Source organism: Rhinoraja longicauda, chromosome 3 (genome assembly GCF_053455715.1).
Source record: "Rhinoraja longicauda isolate Sanriku21f chromosome 3, sRhiLon1.1, whole genome shotgun sequence".
In the NCBI taxonomy this organism is placed as follows: Eukaryota; Metazoa; Chordata; class Chondrichthyes; order Rajiformes; family Arhynchobatidae; genus Rhinoraja; species Rhinoraja longicauda.
In genome coordinates, this window is record NC_135955.1 from 99,960,779 (window position 1) to 99,978,313 (window position 17,535).

At 41.0% G+C, this 17,535-nt stretch overlaps 1 protein-coding gene across 1 annotated transcript in view; it reads left to right on the forward strand.

Annotated features, from left to right (window-relative positions):
• Window positions 1–17,535, forward strand: part of ap3b1a (adaptor related protein complex 3 subunit beta 1a) — a 229,608-nt gene that overhangs the window by 93,928 nt on the left and 118,145 nt on the right. The window contains exons 16-20 of the mRNA XM_078396753.1: window positions 3,533–3,719; window positions 6,947–7,077; window positions 9,495–9,597; window positions 10,821–10,935; window positions 15,755–15,896. Coding sequence (XP_078252879.1) covers window positions 3,533–3,719; window positions 6,947–7,077; window positions 9,495–9,597; window positions 10,821–10,935; window positions 15,755–15,896 — 678 coding nt within the window. The remainder of the gene's footprint in view (window positions 1–3,532; window positions 3,720–6,946; window positions 7,078–9,494; window positions 9,598–10,820; window positions 10,936–15,754; window positions 15,897–17,535) is intronic.

Below are 17,535 nucleotides of genomic sequence, written 5' to 3' on the forward strand. Positions count from 1 at the left end.
AAATCCTCATCTCAGTCCTAAATGGCCTACCCCTTATTCTTAAACTGTGACCCCTGGTTCTGGACTCCCCAATATCGGAAACATTTTTCCTGCATCTAGCCTGTCCAATCCCTTAAGAATTTTATATGTTTCTATAAGATCCCCTCTCATCCTAAATTCCAGTGAATATAAGCCCAGTCGATCCATTCTTTCATCATATGTCAGTCCCGTCAATAGTAAGAATGTCCTTCCTCAAATTAGGAGACCAAAACTGCATACAATACTCCAGGTCTCACCAGACCAAGAGAATTGACTGCAATGAGGGCTCATGCCATCAATGTTAGATGTGGTGTCCAGCAAGCATCTGTTCTTAAAGATAGACACAAAATGTTGGAGTAACTTGATGGGTCAGGCAGCATCTCTGGAGAAAAAGGATGGGTGACTTTTCGGGTTGTACTCTGCTTCAAGAGCAGACAAAATGTAGATAAAAGGAACTGCCGTTGCTGGTTTGTACCAAAGATAGACCCAAAGTGCTGGAGTAACTAAGCAGGCCAGGCAGCATCGCTGGAGAAAAAGGATGGTTGATTCTTCAGGCTGAAAAGGGGTCCCAGACTGAAACGTCACCCATCCTTTTTCTCCAGGGATGCAGCCTGACCCGCTTGCCCATGCTGAAAGACTAACCTCCTGTTAATGCCAATTGCTTGCATTTAGCCCTATCTTTCCAAACCTTTTCTTGCCATGCAGCTGTCCAAATGCCTTTTAGACATTTTAATTGGGCTCATCTCTACCAATTCCTCTGTCAGCTCTTTCCACACACCCACCACCCTCTGTGTGCAAAGGTTGCCCCTTGGGCCCCCTTTAAATATCACTTTAAACCTACGTCTTCTCAGTTTAGACTTCCCAACACTAAGATAGAGACTGTGACCATTCACTTTATCCATGACCTCATTCTTTCATAAACCTCAGGTCATCTTTCAACCTCCTTGCTCCAGGGAAAGTGATCTCAGTCAATCCAGTCTCTCCTCGTATCTCAATCCCTCCAGTCCTGGAAACATCCTTCCAAATCTTTTCCGCTCCCTTCCCAGCTTAATGACATTCTTCGTGGAGCTCGGTGACCAGAACTAGTGACGGACATTTACTATAAACCCACTGACTCGCACAGCTATCTGGACTACACTTCTTCCCACCCGGTCCCCTCTAAAAAGTCTATCCCCTACTCCCAATTCCTCCGTCTACGCCGCATCTGCGCCCGGGATGAGGTGTTTCACACTAGGGCGTCAGAGATGTCCTCATTCTTCAGGAAACGGGGCTTCCCCTCTTCCATTATAGATGAGGCTCTCACTAGGGTCTCTTCTACATCCCGCAGCTCCGCTCTTGCTCCCCCTCCCCCCACTCGCAACAAGGACAGAATCCCCCTCGTTCTCACCTTCCACCCCACCAGCCAGCGGATCCAACAAATCATCCGCCAACATTTCCGTAACCTACAACGGGACCCCACCACTGGCCATATCTTCCCATCCCCTCCCCTCTCTGCGTTCTGCAGAGACCGTTCCCTCCGTAACTCCCTGGTCCACTCGTCCCTTCCTACCCAAACCACCCCATCCCCGGGCACTTTCCCCTGCAACCGCATGAGATGCAACACCCGTCCCTTTACCTCCCCCCTCAACTCCATCCAAGGACCCAAACAGTCTTTCCAGGTGACAAAGGTTCACCTGCACCTCCTCCAACCTCATCTACTGCATCCGTTGCTCTAGATGTCAACTTATTTACTTCGGTAAAACCAAGCGCAGGCTCGGCGATCGCTTCGCTCAACACCTGCGCTCGGTCCGCGTTGGCTAAACTGATCTCCCGGTGGCCGAGCACTTCAATTCCCCCTCCCATTACCAGTCTGACCTTTCTGTCATTTCCTCCAGTGCCATAGTGAGGCCCACCGGAAATTGGAGGAACAGCACCTCATATTTCGCCTGGGCAGCTTGCAGCCCAGTGGTATGAACATCGACTTCTCCAACTTTAGATAGTTCCTCTGTCCCTCTCTTCCCCTCCTCCTTCCCAGATCTCCCTCTATCTTCCTGTCTCCACCAATATCCTTCCTTTGTCCCGCCCCCCTGACATCAGTCTGAAGAAGGGTCTCGACCCGAAACGTCACCCATTCCTTCTCTCCTGAGATGCTGCCTGACCTGCTGAGTTACTCCAGCATTTTGTGAATAAATACCTTCGATTTGTACCAGCATCTGCAGTTATTTTCTTATAGAACTCTACACAATGGAAGCCCAGATTTAAGATGTGCTGCGGAAATATTCAATTTGTCACCGTGATATTACGACACAGCATGAGTTCAGAGAATAAGATTTAATCAGGGCAATCAGGTTGTGGGACCATTGAATAAAAATCTGCACTTTGTGTCAGATCATTCATTTTTAAACTCAAACTGCGATAAGCAAAGAACTTGTTACTCTGGAACTCTTTTCCTCACAGTCAGAGACACATGACTGAAGCTCGATTGTGAACAATACTATGTTCCGCTTTTTCTGGGATTGTTTAATTGCAACTAAACAGAAGAATATTGCATTGGGGGACCATGAACCCCCCCCAAAAAAAAAAAAAATTTGCAATTTTGTTCCATGTTTTTCTGGAAGTGCACATTTCTGAATTTTATTTCATTTGCTACAAGTAAACAGAAATGTTTTCACTTTGGAAAATTTAGTTTAAAATCTGGAAATGTATGTTGTGTTTATTGCTTGGAATAGTGACAACGTTTAAGGGAGTAAAGTCTCATAGCATCGCAAAGCCAAATTTTTTAAGTAGAAGTTTGCGCACTTGTTTGTGATTACATGGAATGGACCAGTAGCTCTCAACAGATGAAATTCAAATGGATTGACAGCAGGGCTGTTTTCTTTCAGAAATACTGGTAATGATTGACGAAGCCCATGACACTGAGTCACTTAGCTTGGTTGTAAAGGACATCAGCAGAGATAGAAATGGCTAAATACATTGCAAATAATTTGCAATAATACAGTTCACTGATTCATATGGCTTAGTTAATGGTTCATAATTCAGTGAGTAGCAGCTAAGTGCATTCAGGCTCCAGGCACTGTGCATGCTTTGGGGCGGTGTTGTTTCATAAAGCTTACCTCTTTCATAGAAATGTGCCTAGCCTAATATCATCTGATATGTTGATGTCCTGCATATTTTTTAGATTAACTTTTGAGTGCTATGTTTTTAGTTATATTTCTAGATTCATTATCCTCATGTAGACTCTTCACCAGCTTTGCCATATATGATTATTTTTTAATGATGCCTTTCTTTCCACTTCAGCAGTTTAATAATCTAGCGCCTGGCTTCTTCTCAGAATTCAGCATTCACCTACTCAGCACAGATGAGGACATGTGCCTTAGCTAAAATTTCATTTGCTACCTCGGAATGTGTATTCCCAATGGAGCCACATTTGTCGGCCATGACCATTCATTCTTATTACAGCTCTGAATATGTTTATTCAGTGTTATCAATAATCGTAAATAACATATATTATTTTCTTGTTTTGTTTTGCCAACAGACAAAATTGCTTATGCAGTACATATTAAATGTAGCCAAGTATGATCAGAACTATGACATTAGAGATCGTACAAGATTTATCAAGCAGCTGATAGTTCCAAATGAGAAGAGTGGAGCTTTAAGCAAATATGCCAAGAAAATATTCCTTGTCCAAAAGCCAGCACCAGTCCTCGAATCTCCATTTAAAGGTACTTTAAAAAAAAAAGTCATTGCATTTCAAACTCTGGCTTTGTCCATGAGGATTGACGAGTATAATTGCTATCCCAGCATTAGGGGATAGTATGCCTACGATTGTATATTCCAACTGTGAATGCTACGAAATCCAAAACAGTTGATGTTTTTCACTCGAGTGCATGTTGGCAGGCTATTTGACTTCCTCTAATGTCTAGATGATCGTAGGAGCTATTTTGTTGTAGTTATAGCTTATTTTGTACTTAGCAGCAGTTACAATGTCACGTATATTGGAATTATTAGTATAAAGATCAGACAACACTGTAATTGATTTGAGATGCTTGACAAAATCACATCCTATATTCAAAAAAAGATATTTTTATAGTATCATAAAATTATATTTATCAACTGACTACATTATAAACAAATTTATTAATGGACGTTTGCAATGTTGTTATAAACTTCCTTGATGGTATATTTAACTAAAAACATTGTGCAATGTAAATTTCTAATGATCTTTAATCTCTTGTATGCGTTCAGAACATTTTTCCATCTTATCCTTCTGTCGACATCCATGGAAAATGTTGTCCTGGGCTTGCTTGCGTTCCATTAAGGTCCCCTGTGAGGCAAAAAGTAGGAGTTAATTAAATCATTGCTTTTCCTTTTGTCACGAAGGCACATCGTTACTTTCCTCCGCAATCCTTCTGTAATCTGAAAGAATTATTTTAAACTGTCCAACGAGGCCTGATAATCACGGAGGAGCTAATTAGTCTTTCTCAATGAAGCAGAAGGACACTGCTATATTGTGAATCTGGGTGTCTGCAGTCAGAATGAAAAAGTCATATTAGGATGGCAGTCAAATGTTAGGATCCAGACATGTGTTTCTATCGATTTCTGTTGCACTTTGCCCCCACCCCTCTCTATCAAAGCTCTCTAATTAACAACAATTTCCAGAGCGCCACAGATATACTTCCATTGAGATGGTTATAATTTCTGACTCCAACAGAGTTGCAAGACAGGCATACATGTGGCAGCGAACAGTGTTAATTTACCATACAACATTTCCTCCTTTCGAATCAATGGTAGAAACTAAGATTTATAGTTCTGGAATATTTTCATTGAAAACCACAACAAAATAATTCCAGAAAATAAGCACAAAAAACAGTGCTAACAAGTGTCTCTTGTTTTAATTTCTAATGATTTCACTAGAAATCATCCAGACCAATGATTTCAACCAAAGATGGCAGGAAAGCTGCAACACATTCCATGCCATTATTTGCTACATTTAAAAATGAGAGATATTAACTCCAAGGTATTTATTTAATTCTTTATTTAACACACAGTTTTCACATATTTGAGAAGCTGTTGGTGATTGTGCTCTCACTGCTATTGCCCCGATCCGAAATATCACCTATCCATGTTCTCTAGGGATGCTGCCTGACCCGCTGAGTTACTCCAGCGCATTGTCTTTTTTTCCCCAGGACAATGACTACTGTCTCGATGAACTCGTGTTCCGATTCAATATGTTGGACAGGCACATTTTTGTCAAGATAGTCAAAACTGTATTTCTAAGCCTTCAAATTCACCTGTCTAGTTTTGAGACAGACATCAGTATTGCATGCACTTGCTTCTGGTATAAGAAACACCCCTGGGAGCACTGGATGGTGAAGACTTATAAAGGTGTAGAAAATCATGAGGGGAATAGGGTGAATGCAGAGTGCATTTTTACCATGGTACAGCAATCAAGAAATAGAGGACATAGCTTTAAGATGAGAAGGGAATGAGTCAATAGAAATCTAAGGGGCAACTTTTTCCACACAGAGGGTGGTGGGTAATTGGAACGAGCTACCAGATTAAGTAATTCATTCAGATACAAAAACAACCTCTCCAAGACATTTGGACAGTTACATGGGTTGGAAAGGCTTATAGAGGTATGGGCCAGGCGGCAGGCAAATTGTACCGGCTTGGAGGGAACATCTTGGTCGCATGAACAAATTGGGCAGAAGGGCCTGTTTCCGTCCTGCATGACCCTGACTAGAGTCAGACCACATCCCAGCTGGTGTACTGAAGACTTGTGCTTAAGGGCTAGTTGTACGTCTGGTTCATCACAGTCACAATGCTGTGTATGTTCTGCTCACAAGGGCAAATCCAATTCTAGTTACTGCCCTATCAGTCTACACTCATTCAAGAGCAAAGTGGCATAAGGTGTCTTCGACAGTGCTTTCAAGCAGCACTTCTTCATCGATATCTTGCTTACTGATGGACCAGAATCACTCTGCTCCAGAAATGTCATAATCCTAGTCTAAACCGCTAAATTCCTGAGGTGAGGTGGGAGTAACTGCCTTTGGCGGGCGGCAGGGCAGCATCGTCCCAAGTATGAAGCCTGGTAAAATTAAAGGCATTGGGTGTCAAGTGGGAAACACTCTAATGGTTCTGATCATGTGTTGCAAAAAGAAAGATGTTGTTTGTTGGAAATCAATCATCCTACCCCGAAATATCACCACATGAATTCGTCAGGGCAATGTCCTCGGCCAATCTTTAACTGTTTCATCAAATACCTTCCTTCCATCCATCTTCGGAGGTGGGAATATTTGCTGATGATTGCAGGATATTCAATTCCATTTGCAACTTGTCAGCAAATGAAGCAGCCCATTTGTGTAAGCTGCAAGATGTAGATAACATTAATAATGTTAACACTTTAAGATTACAAAGTTACCCCTGTTGTGTACTGAAGCCTACTTTTTGTTTTAAATATTAACTTTAGGTTCTTGAATTTTACATGTGTACTTTTATAGTTTAGTTTATTATAACGGAGCATATTGCTATTAATAAATGTGTTTATTTTGCAGTTAACTTTTAAGCTTACTAGGAAAGCGATAAGCAGTTTGGTTGGCAGCAAAATAGTATTAACATTCTGCGCGAGTTTTGTACCAAGACATGTATGCGGATTGTTTAACTGCGCTGTCATTCTTAATATTCACAGTAAAGTAATTTTTAGAGGAGCTGCATTTCACAGCAACACCTCCAAACACACTGAATGATTAGCTTTTTTATTGACCATTATAGGTGAGATTATTGTAATCTATGGTCTGAAATCATTTTTCTGACCTATGAAGAATCATCTCCCCTTTTTATTTATACTATGACATTTGAGATAATGCAGTACCAATTATCACTAGTGCTGATTATGGCTCTGACATAAAGCCCATGTTATTATTTTTCTCTTTTTATTCTTATTCAACAGATAGAGATCGTTTCCAATTGAGCACGTTATCTCACTCGCTGAATACGAAAGCAAATGGGTATCTGGAGCTTCCAGATTGGCCACAGACAGCCCCGGACCCTTCTGTCCGAAATGTGGAAGTTATTCAGCAGGTATGACATTTTTATTTTACTGATTGTTAATGTCCTGGCTAAGTTATGTAAATAGGAGAACATAGGACAGTACAGTGTAGGAAGGAACTGCAGATGCTGGTTTATACCGAAGACGGACACAAAGTGCTGGAGTACCACAGTGGGTCAAGCAGCATCTCTGGAGAAAAAGGATGGGTGACGTTTTGGGTCGGAATCCTTCTTCAGACTGAAAGCGGATGGGGGGAGGGAACTGGAAGTAGGGAAAAGTCAGAACAAATCGGGGCCAGCAATAGATGACCAAGAAAGGGTGGAGCCCATAATGGCCCATTGCTGGAGAAGAGGTGGTAACGAAGGGTCACAGGGATGCGAACAGTGGAACTAGTAGGACGACTAGGGTGGGGAGGGGGGAGGGAATGCAAGGGTTACTTGAAATTAGTGGAAACAACATTCATACTGCTGGGGTGTAAGCTGCCTAAGCGAAATATGAGGTGCTCTTCCTTCAATTTGCATGTGGCTTCACTTTGACAGTGGAGCACAGGCCCACAATGTTTGTGTCGAGCATGATGCCAAGTTAATCTGATCATCTGCCTGTACATGATCCGTATCTCTCTATACCCTGCACTTCCATGTGCCTATCTAAATGCCGCCATCGTATCTGCCATCCATCAGGGCATTACATTCCAGGCCCCCAGCACCCTCTGTTTAAAAAAAAAACCTCCCCTGCACATCTCCTTTAAACTTTCCCCTTCTCGCCTTATAGCTATGCCAATAGTGTTGGTCATTTCCACCCTGGGGAATAAGGTTCTGACTGTCTGAAGGCAGGAAACATGTTCCCAATGTTGGAGGAGTCCAGAACCAGGGGCCACAGTTTAAGAATAAGGGGTAGGCCATTTAGAACAGAGATGAGGAAAAACTTTTTTAGTCAGAGAGTTGTGAATCTGTGGAATTCTCTGCCTCAGAGGGCAGTGGAGGCCAATTGAATACATTCAAGAGAGCTAGATAGAGCTCTTAAGGATAGCGGAGTCAGGGGGTATGGGGAGAAAGCAGGAACGGGGTACTGATTGAGAATGATCAGCCATGATCACATTGAATGGCGGTGCTGGCTCGAAGGGCCGAATGGCCTACTCCTGCACCTATTGTCTATTGTCTACCCTATCTATGCCTCTCATAATTTTATATACTTCTATCAAGTCATCCCTCAACCTCCGACATTCCAGAGAAAACAATACATCTAAACTGTCCCTGTGGCTGAAAGCCTCTAATTCAGGCAGCATTCTGGTAAACCTTCTCAACACCCATCTAAAAGCCGACAGAACAGAGAACTGATGCAGAAGAAACAGCAAATTCTAACGGTTACTTGAGATGGAAAAGTTACCAAACTAAAATGTCTTTATACGTAGTACTATTTGAAAAAACCTAAAAATTATTGTTATATCCATAAATATTAAAACATTAATGTTAACAGGATTACATTTCTGGGTATATTTTCTAATATTAAATATTTTGCAATAGTTTTATCTTTGTTTTTAATTTCTTAGGGATTATGAATGAAATTATTTCTGTGTAACTGTTCATAAACACTGCTGCTAAACGTCAAAAATACAAATGACGAATGATTTCCAAGCCATACCCTTCAGTAGTCTGGAGGAAACCCATTTGATCCGTATATTTTCCATCCTGGCCACAATCTTTGTGGACTATCTTTGGACTACCCTCGGACTATCTTTGATCGGACTTTACTGCTGTTACCTTGCACTAAACGTTATTCCCTTATCATGTATCTATACACTGTAAATGGCTCGATTGTAATCATGCATTGTCTTTCTGCTGACTCGTTGGCGTGCAACAAAAGCTTTTCACTGTACCTCGGTACACGTGACAAGAAACGAAAAAATCTTGTTCTCCCAACACTTCTTAAATAAAGTCAGGCAGCCATCATTTAAATGTAGGCTATTTACTTTTAAAATTCCATTCACTGAAACACTGAAAGATAGAGGGAGAACTGGGAAGGGGGAGGGGAAGAGAGGGACAGAGGAACTATCTAAAGTTGGAGAAGTCAATGTTCAGACCGCTGGGCTGCAAGTGCCCAAGCGAAATATGAGGTGCTGTTGGAGAAGTCAATGTCCCCCTTCCCAGTTCTCCCTCTATATTCCTGTCTCCACCTATATCCTTCCTTTGTCCCGCCCCCCTGACATCAGTCTGAAGAAGGGTCTCGACCCGAAACATCACCCATTCCTTGTCTCCTGAGATGCTGCCTGACCTGCTGAGTTACTCCAGCATTTTGTGAATAAATACCTTTGATTTGTACCAGCATCTGCAGTTATTTTCTTACTTTACGATAAAACAGTTCAGTTCTAAATGTAGACATTTTTGAGTTTCTCATTTGTTCCGATACTTACTGGACAAAGTATCTGATCTACGTTTATGTTCATTCACAGATTACGGAAGTGGTAATACCAGTAGGTAAACTAAAAGCAAAGAAAGCCACTTCAGCTGAGAAGTTTTACTCTGATTCTGAGGAGCAGGAAGAATCCAGCGAGGGTGAGTGATTGCTGGGAGAGATTGTCATGAGCTTACTCTACCTGACATGTTATTTGGCGTTTGATATGTGTCTTATGTCTTGTTCATGGAACATGAACATTGTCATTCCAACGTTGAAATCGTCTGTTTGTAAATGGTTTCATTTACATTTCTGATTTTGTTTTAGAAATCAAGTGAGATCTGTGTTTGGTGTTGAACAGCTTTCATTATACTTTTTTTTTATTAGTGCTTGAGTTACACAGTCATAACGCAGAGAAACAGGCCTGCCAATCCATCATGTCTATGCTGACTAAGATGCCACATCTAAACGAGTCCCATTTGCCTCTGTTTTGCCCATATCCCTCTAATTTTTACGTGCCTGTCTGTGTCTTTTAAATGATGTTATTGTACCTGCCTCAACTACCTCTGTCAGCTCGTTCCATATACCCACCACCACCTGAGTGGAAAAAGGCACTTCCTCAGGCACCTCTCACCTTAAACCTATGTCTTCTGTTTCTTGATTCCAGAGTAGATCTAAACATATAACAAATACATAAAAGCAGCATGTAAATTAAAAAATAAACCTTGAGATTGAAATGATGTATTATCTTAGTCCAATAAACTACGTATCATGTTAGGAGGTGCATATTGACTTATTATTCCTTACTACAATTATGAGGTAAGCCTTTTTGTAAGTAAGTTGTTCTGTTTCAGCTATTCTACACAAAAGGAGTTCAAATGCAAACAATTGTACACTAGTGATCCTATTCATATTTGTTCCAATATTGCAACAGGATCTAATGCTTATTTTTAATCTTCATTAGTATTTATGTTCGAGTGGTTTTGGAATATCTGAGCTATTAATAGATCTAAAAAAAAACCTTAAGTATAAGAAAATAACTGCAGATGCTGGTTTACAAATCGAAGGTATTTATTCACAAAATGCTGGAGTAACTCAGCGGGTCAGGCAGCATCTCGGGAGAGATGGAATGGGCGACGTTTCGAGTCGAGACCCTTCTTCAGACTGAAGAAGGGTCTCGACCCGAAACGTCGCCCATTCCTTCTCTCCCGAGATGCTGCCTGACCTGCTGAGTTACTCCAGCATTTTGTGAATAAAAAAAAAACCTTACCTCATTTGTGTCTGGATGGATAAGAAGTGGTTTAGTATTACTGGTGAACTTGGCCTGAATTTTGAAGTGTCAGAAATAAAACGGTCTTAAACTTCTTTAACATTCAATTTCCAGCAAGTGCATCTGGTAACGAGAGTGAATCTGGCAGCAAGAGTGAAGAGAGCAGTGAAAGTTCAAGTGAAGATTCAAGTGACAGTGAATCAGAAAAAGAGAAGAAGTGTGAAGGAAGGTAAAATCCAGCATCCCAGAATTGTTTAGTTTAGAGATATAGTGCGGAAACAGGCCCTTCGGCCCAACGAGTCCCCACCTTGACCTTTGATCACTCCATACACTGACACTATCCTACGCACAACGACAATTTACAATTATACCAAGCCAATTAGCTTACAAACTTGCACGTCTTTGGATTGTAGGAGAAAACTAGAGCTCCTGGAGAAAACCCACGCAAGTCATAGGGAGAACGTACAAACTTGATTGCCGTATTTAGGGGTATTTACCCAGCACCTATCGTGCCACTATGTTGTTATTGCGATAATGTGTCAGGATGTAATGCTAATTAAATTGATATCTCTAATAACTTCCCCAGAGGGAGGGCAGATTAAACTGGTAACTGAGGAGCCAGATTTGGTTTAGTTTAGGGATATAGCGCGGATACAGGCCCTTCGGCCCACTGAGTCCGCACTGACCAGCAATCCAAGTACAGTAACATTATTCTACACATTTGCGATAATTTAGAATTTGCAGAAGCCAAATTAATCTACGTCTTTCGTGTGTGGGAGGAAACCGGAGAACCTGAGCAAAGCACACGTGGTCCGAGGGAGAACGTACAAACTCCGTACAGGCAGCATCCATTGTCGGAATCGAACCTGGGTCTCTGGCCTGTAAGGCAGCAACTCTACCTCTGCACCTTCAATTTTTGAAAGCTTTGCATTCTTCTTCCAGCTTGTTTCAAATCTCCACTAAATTTGAAGAGTGTGCCCAGTCTGATGCAGAATACTTTGCGTTGTGACATGACTAAAATATGTCAAATACAGTCAAATGAGTACAGTCAAATACAGTAAGAGTCTGAAAAGGGATCCAGACCCAAAATGTAATCTATCCATTCCCTCCACAGATGCTGCCTGACACGCTGAGTTACTCAGCATTGTGTTTTACTTTCCTGAAACAGGGACCGGGGTTCAGCTCATTGCAAGGTTGTGTGCTTTAAGTGCAAGACAATTTGGCAGACTTAACTAATGAAATTTGTTTCATTGGGTTATCTAAATTTATACTGATTAGCTCATTAATTTATTGCATCATGTGGAAGTCGCATTCCCAGTCTCGTTGTACCCCTGTACAATGGCAATAAAGATATATTGTATTGTATTGTACTATTGCTTTAATCATGTAACTAGCAGAGTTTTTTTTCCTGAAGGCATTTATTATGTCAGTTTCAGATATTAAGTGGTACATGCGTACTACTAATTTGAAAATCAAGAACCTTACTTGACAGGCTGCATTCTTGCTTGTCGGAAATTGCAGAGATCATTGGCCTTTCATTCATTGATTGCCGCTGATGCTGGTGATGTGCTGCCTTGGTTTTTTCTTTGTAGCTGACAGCACTGATTGGGGTATAGCACGCACTCTGTTCCATCTATTATAGACAGTAATTAAGGCAGCTTGCCCTGCCACCTCGTAGCAAATACAACATAATGCCCTAATTATAACTTTATTAATTTAAGTCAGGTCTTAATGATTTTAAAAAATGATTTATATTGTTTTTCTTGTCGGGAACAAATGATATCTGCAGTTTAAATTAATTCTGGCTTTTCATTTCTGTAAAACTTTGCAAACACTGTTACCAATAAAGTCCACTCTTTAGATTATCTCTGGAAATTATCTGTGATAAGATCCACACTATTAATCATCAGGAGAGATGGTGGAAATGTGCCAATTTTCCACTTAGTTGAATTTGAAAAGTTATACTTTTTTTTTAAATTCGGGAGGGGGGGGGGGGGGGCTTCTAACTGAAGTTAATGGGATTCACAGTGGTTTGTATGTAATGGATATTTTCACATTGGTGTGTAATTTTGGTCCACTATCAGTCAAGATGTGCTTCCATGTACTCTGATATCTAAATGACAATGCTGCTTCTGGCCCCCCATACCCATTAAAGGTCCTTCAACACAACACTAAACAGTGCCCTCCATAATGTTTGGGACAAAGACCCATCATTTATTTATTTTTGCCCCTGTATTCCACAATTTGCGATTTGTAATAGAAAAAATCACATGTGGTTAAAGTGCACATTGTCAGATTTTAATAAAGGCTGTTTTTATACATTTTGGTTTCACCATGTAGAAATTACAGCGGTGGTTATGTTTGCGACACCATAATGTATGAGACACGTGGCTTCACGGGTGTTTGTAATTGCTCAGGTGTGTTTAATTGCCTCCTTAATGCAGGTATAAGAGAGCTCTTAGCACCTAGTCTTTCCTCCAGTCTTTCCATCACCTTCGAAAACTTTGATTGTTCTTTATCAACGTGAGGACCAAACTTGTGCCAATGATAGTCAAAAGAGCCATTATGAGACTGAGAAACAAGAATAAAACTGTTAGAGATATCAGCTAAACCTTAGGCTTACCAAAATCAACTTTTTGGAACATCATTAAGAAGAAAGAGAGCACTGGTGAGCTTACTAATCGCAAAGGGACTGGCAGGCCAAGGAAGACCTCCACAGCAGAAGACCGAAGAATTCTCTCTATAATAAAGAAAAATCCCCAAACACCTGTCCGACAGATCAGAAACACTCTTCAAGATTCAGGTGTGGATTTGCCATTGACCACTGTCCACAGAAGACTTCATGAAGTTCCTCGTATGTTGCAAAACATACTTGGCTAATAAAGTTTTTATTGTGAACAGAAAATACAGAGGCTACACTGCAAGATGCAAACCACTGGTTAGCCGCAAAAATAGGATGGCCAGGATACAGTTTGCCAAGAAGTACTTAAAAGGGCAACCACATTCCTGGAATAAGGTCTTGTGGACAGATGAGATGAAGATTAACTTCAAAGTATGGAGGAGAGAAGGAACTGCCCAAGATCCAAAGCATACCACCTCTTCTGTGAAACACTGTGGTGGGGGTGTTATGGCTTGGGCATGTATGGCTGCTAAAGGTACTGGCTCACTTATCTTCATTGATGATACAACTGCTGATGGTAGTAGCATAATGAATTCTGAAGTGTATAGACACATCCTATCTGCTCAAGTTCAAACAAATGCCTCAAAACTCATTGGCCTGCGGTTCATTCTACAGCAAGACAATGATCCCAAACATACTGCTAAAGCAACAAAGGAGTTTTCAAAGCTAAAAAATTGTCAATTCTTGAGTGGCCAAGTCAATCATCCGATCTGAACCCAATTGAGCATGCCTTTTGTATGCTGAAGAGAAAACTGAAGGGGACTAGCCCCCAAAAAAGCATAAGCTGCAATACAGGCCTGGCAGAGCATCATCAGAGAAGACACCCAGCAACTGTTGATGTCCATGAATCACAGACTTCAAGCAATCATTGCATGCAAAGGATATGCAACAAAATACTAAACATGACTACTTTCACTTTCATGACGTTGCTGTATCCCAAATATTATGGTGCCCTGAAATGGGGGGACTATATATAAACACTGCGTTAATTTCTACATGGTGAAACCAAAATGTATAAAAATGGCCTTTATTAAATTCTGACAATGTGCACTTTAACCACATGTGATTTTTTTTTTATATAGCAAATCTCAAATTGTTGAGTACAGAGGCAAATAAATAAATGATGGGTTTTTGTCCCAAACATTATGGAGGGCACTGTAGATATTGAATGTGACTGATACGATAGATAAGGCATCATGGAATTACTCTCACATTTGTTTGGTTTCAGGGTGGAAAAATTTGGTTTTTAGAGAGGTTTTGTACCTGAAATGATATTCACACACATTTTGCAACAAGGCATTCTCCTGTTCTTTTCTGTAACCTCCACTCAATTAAATTTCTTGAAATTTTCCCCATCCTCCATTTGTGTGGCACAGTGGCGCAGCGGTAGAGTTGTTGTCTTACAGCGCCAGAGTCCCGGGTTCAATCCTGACTATGGGTGATGTCTGTAGGGAATTTGTATGTTGTCCTTGTGACCGCGGGGGTTTTCCCCGGGTGTCCTGGTTTTTTTTCCTACATTCCAAAGATGTACAGGTTTGTAGGTTAATTAACTTTGTTAAAAGTATAAATTGTCCCTGGCGTGTAGAATAGTGCTAGTGTACGGGGTGATCGCTGGTCTGCGCGGACTCAGTAGGCCAAAGGGCCTGCTTCCACACTCTATCTCTAAAGTAAAGTCTAAAGAATATTTCCTAATTTCCCGTTCCGAATACCTTTGTCTTATACTTGCCATGATATTACTATTTTGCAACAACTGGTAGTAATCAAGTACTCATGCCTCTCAGAACAATTCATAATCTTGGAAGCTGGTAACAGGTTGCTGGTTAAAGTCTTGAACTTTTACCAGCTAGTCTTGTGCAAGCGTTTAAAAAGGATAGATACAAAATGCTGGAGTAACTCAGCGGGACAGGCAACATCTCTGGGTAGAAGGAATGCGTGACGTTGTGGGTCAAGACCCTTATTCGGACTGAGTCAGGGGAGAGGGAGACACAGAGATAAGGAAGGGTAAGGTGCGAAAACGAGACATCAAAAGAGATTAGAGAAGTCAATATTCATATCGCTGGGGTGTAGCCTGTCCAAGCAAAATATGAGATGCTGATATTCTGATTCTCATTCTGATCAGCAAATTGTTTTTCGAATACAGTAGGGTTTCATCATGTGAGTACCGTGTGGAATAGTTTATTACTTTTCTTTACAATTACTGCATGTTAATGTATATTCTGGACAAAAAAATATAGTGCCAGAATTAGTTTGTTTCAGAAGCCTAGATATTTGTTCCCAGCAATTGAAATAAAATTGAATATTTAGTTTGAAAAAGATAACGTGTTAACAATATTAACTGATTTTGTTTTTGCAATGTTTTCATCATTAGTGAAAGTAGCCGCACAGAAAATGGACAAACCAAGTCGAAAAGCATACAATCTGCGACTACTAGTGAGTCTGAGGAAAGTTCATCGCAAGATAGTTCCGAATCTGAGAGCGATTCTGAAGTGGCCAGCACCACGAAGCGAAAGGTAACAACCATTGGTTAATTGAGAAGACAATTATTCTTCCTCTTTGGTGGGAAATTTTCTTCTTGTATGGTGGAAGCAGTTGGTACCAATGTAGGAGAATATGTTTTAATTTCATTGACGATGAAGGCCAGAATGACAAACAATTACCACGTCAGGGTGAAAGGAGAATTGGAGGAAGGCCTGTGGTTAGTGGAGTTCCATGTGCCTGGGTCTTCCTGTCCTTCATGGTTCCATTTTGTAGCGTTTATAGAGGCACAGCATGGAAACAGCCCCGTTGGTCCACCGAGTCCATGCCGACTATCCATCACCCGTTCACACTAGTTCCATGTTATCCCACTTTTAGCAAGTGTGGGGGGAAAACAAGCAAATATTTCAGGCCATTTCTGTTTCTCTTAGAATCCGATTCAGTATAATTTTACTAAGTTATCTGCTGATCCACATAGGAGGGAATGCTGGCCGTGTAACAAAATTACAGTGTCTGCAACAAAAATACTATTACCCATCGAAGGTATTTATTCACAAAATGCTGGAGTAACTCAGCAGGTCAGGCAGCATCTCGGGTGACTTTCCAGAAGAATATTGAATTCAACTAAAACACAGTGCTGTAATGACTCAGCAGGTCAGGCAGCATCTGTGGACAAAATGGATAGGTGATGTTTCAGGTCGGGAACATTCTCATAGAGTTCAGTTCAGTTTAATTTGTTGTCATGTGCACTGAGGTACAATAAAAAGCTTTTGTTGTTATACAGTGTGAAACCAGGCCCTTCAGCCCAGCTTGCCCACACCGACTAACATGTCCCATTCACACTTGTCCCATCTGCCTGTATTGGGACCATATCCCAGTAAACTGTCCTATCCATGTACATGTCTAAATGTTTCTTAAACGTTGTGACAGTAACTGCCTCAACTACTTCTTCTGGCAACTTGTTCCATGCACCCACCACTCTTTCTGTGAATAATTTGCCCCTCAGGTTCCTATTAATATTCTAATTTATTTGCTGGCTGCACACTTGCATTTTAAATACCTGATGACATTTTATAATTGCAATGTTTTCTTTTGTAAATTACATTGATTAAAACTTGTTAAATTTTAATTTTCTCAAGAGTGAGATTAAAATTAACTTCTGATTTTTTTCGGTAAACAAGAAAACTTTTGTACGGAAACTTTCAGCAGGTCAGGAAACATCTGTGGAAAGAGAAACAGAGTTAACACTTAGGATCTGATTAAGGGCCTCCAGCCTAAAATATTAATTTTCCTTTACTTTCTGCAAATGCTGCCTGACCCGAGTGTTTCCAATATTTTCTGTTTTTTTATGTAAGAAATAGAAACGGAAGTAAGCCTGTAGAACCTGTGCTGCCATTTAATAAGGTGGCAGAACTGATCTAGTTTAGTTTAGAGATACAGCGCGGAAACAGGCCCTTCAGCCCACCGAGTCCGCGCCGATCCCACACACTAACACTTTCTTACACACACTAGGGACAATTTACAATTATACAAAGCCAATTAACCTATAAACCTGTACTACTTTGGAGTGTGGGAGAGAACCGGAGAAAACCCACGCAGGTCACGGGGCGAACGTACAAACTCCGCACAGACATGCACAAGTAGTCAGGATCGAACCTTGGTCTCTATTGTTGT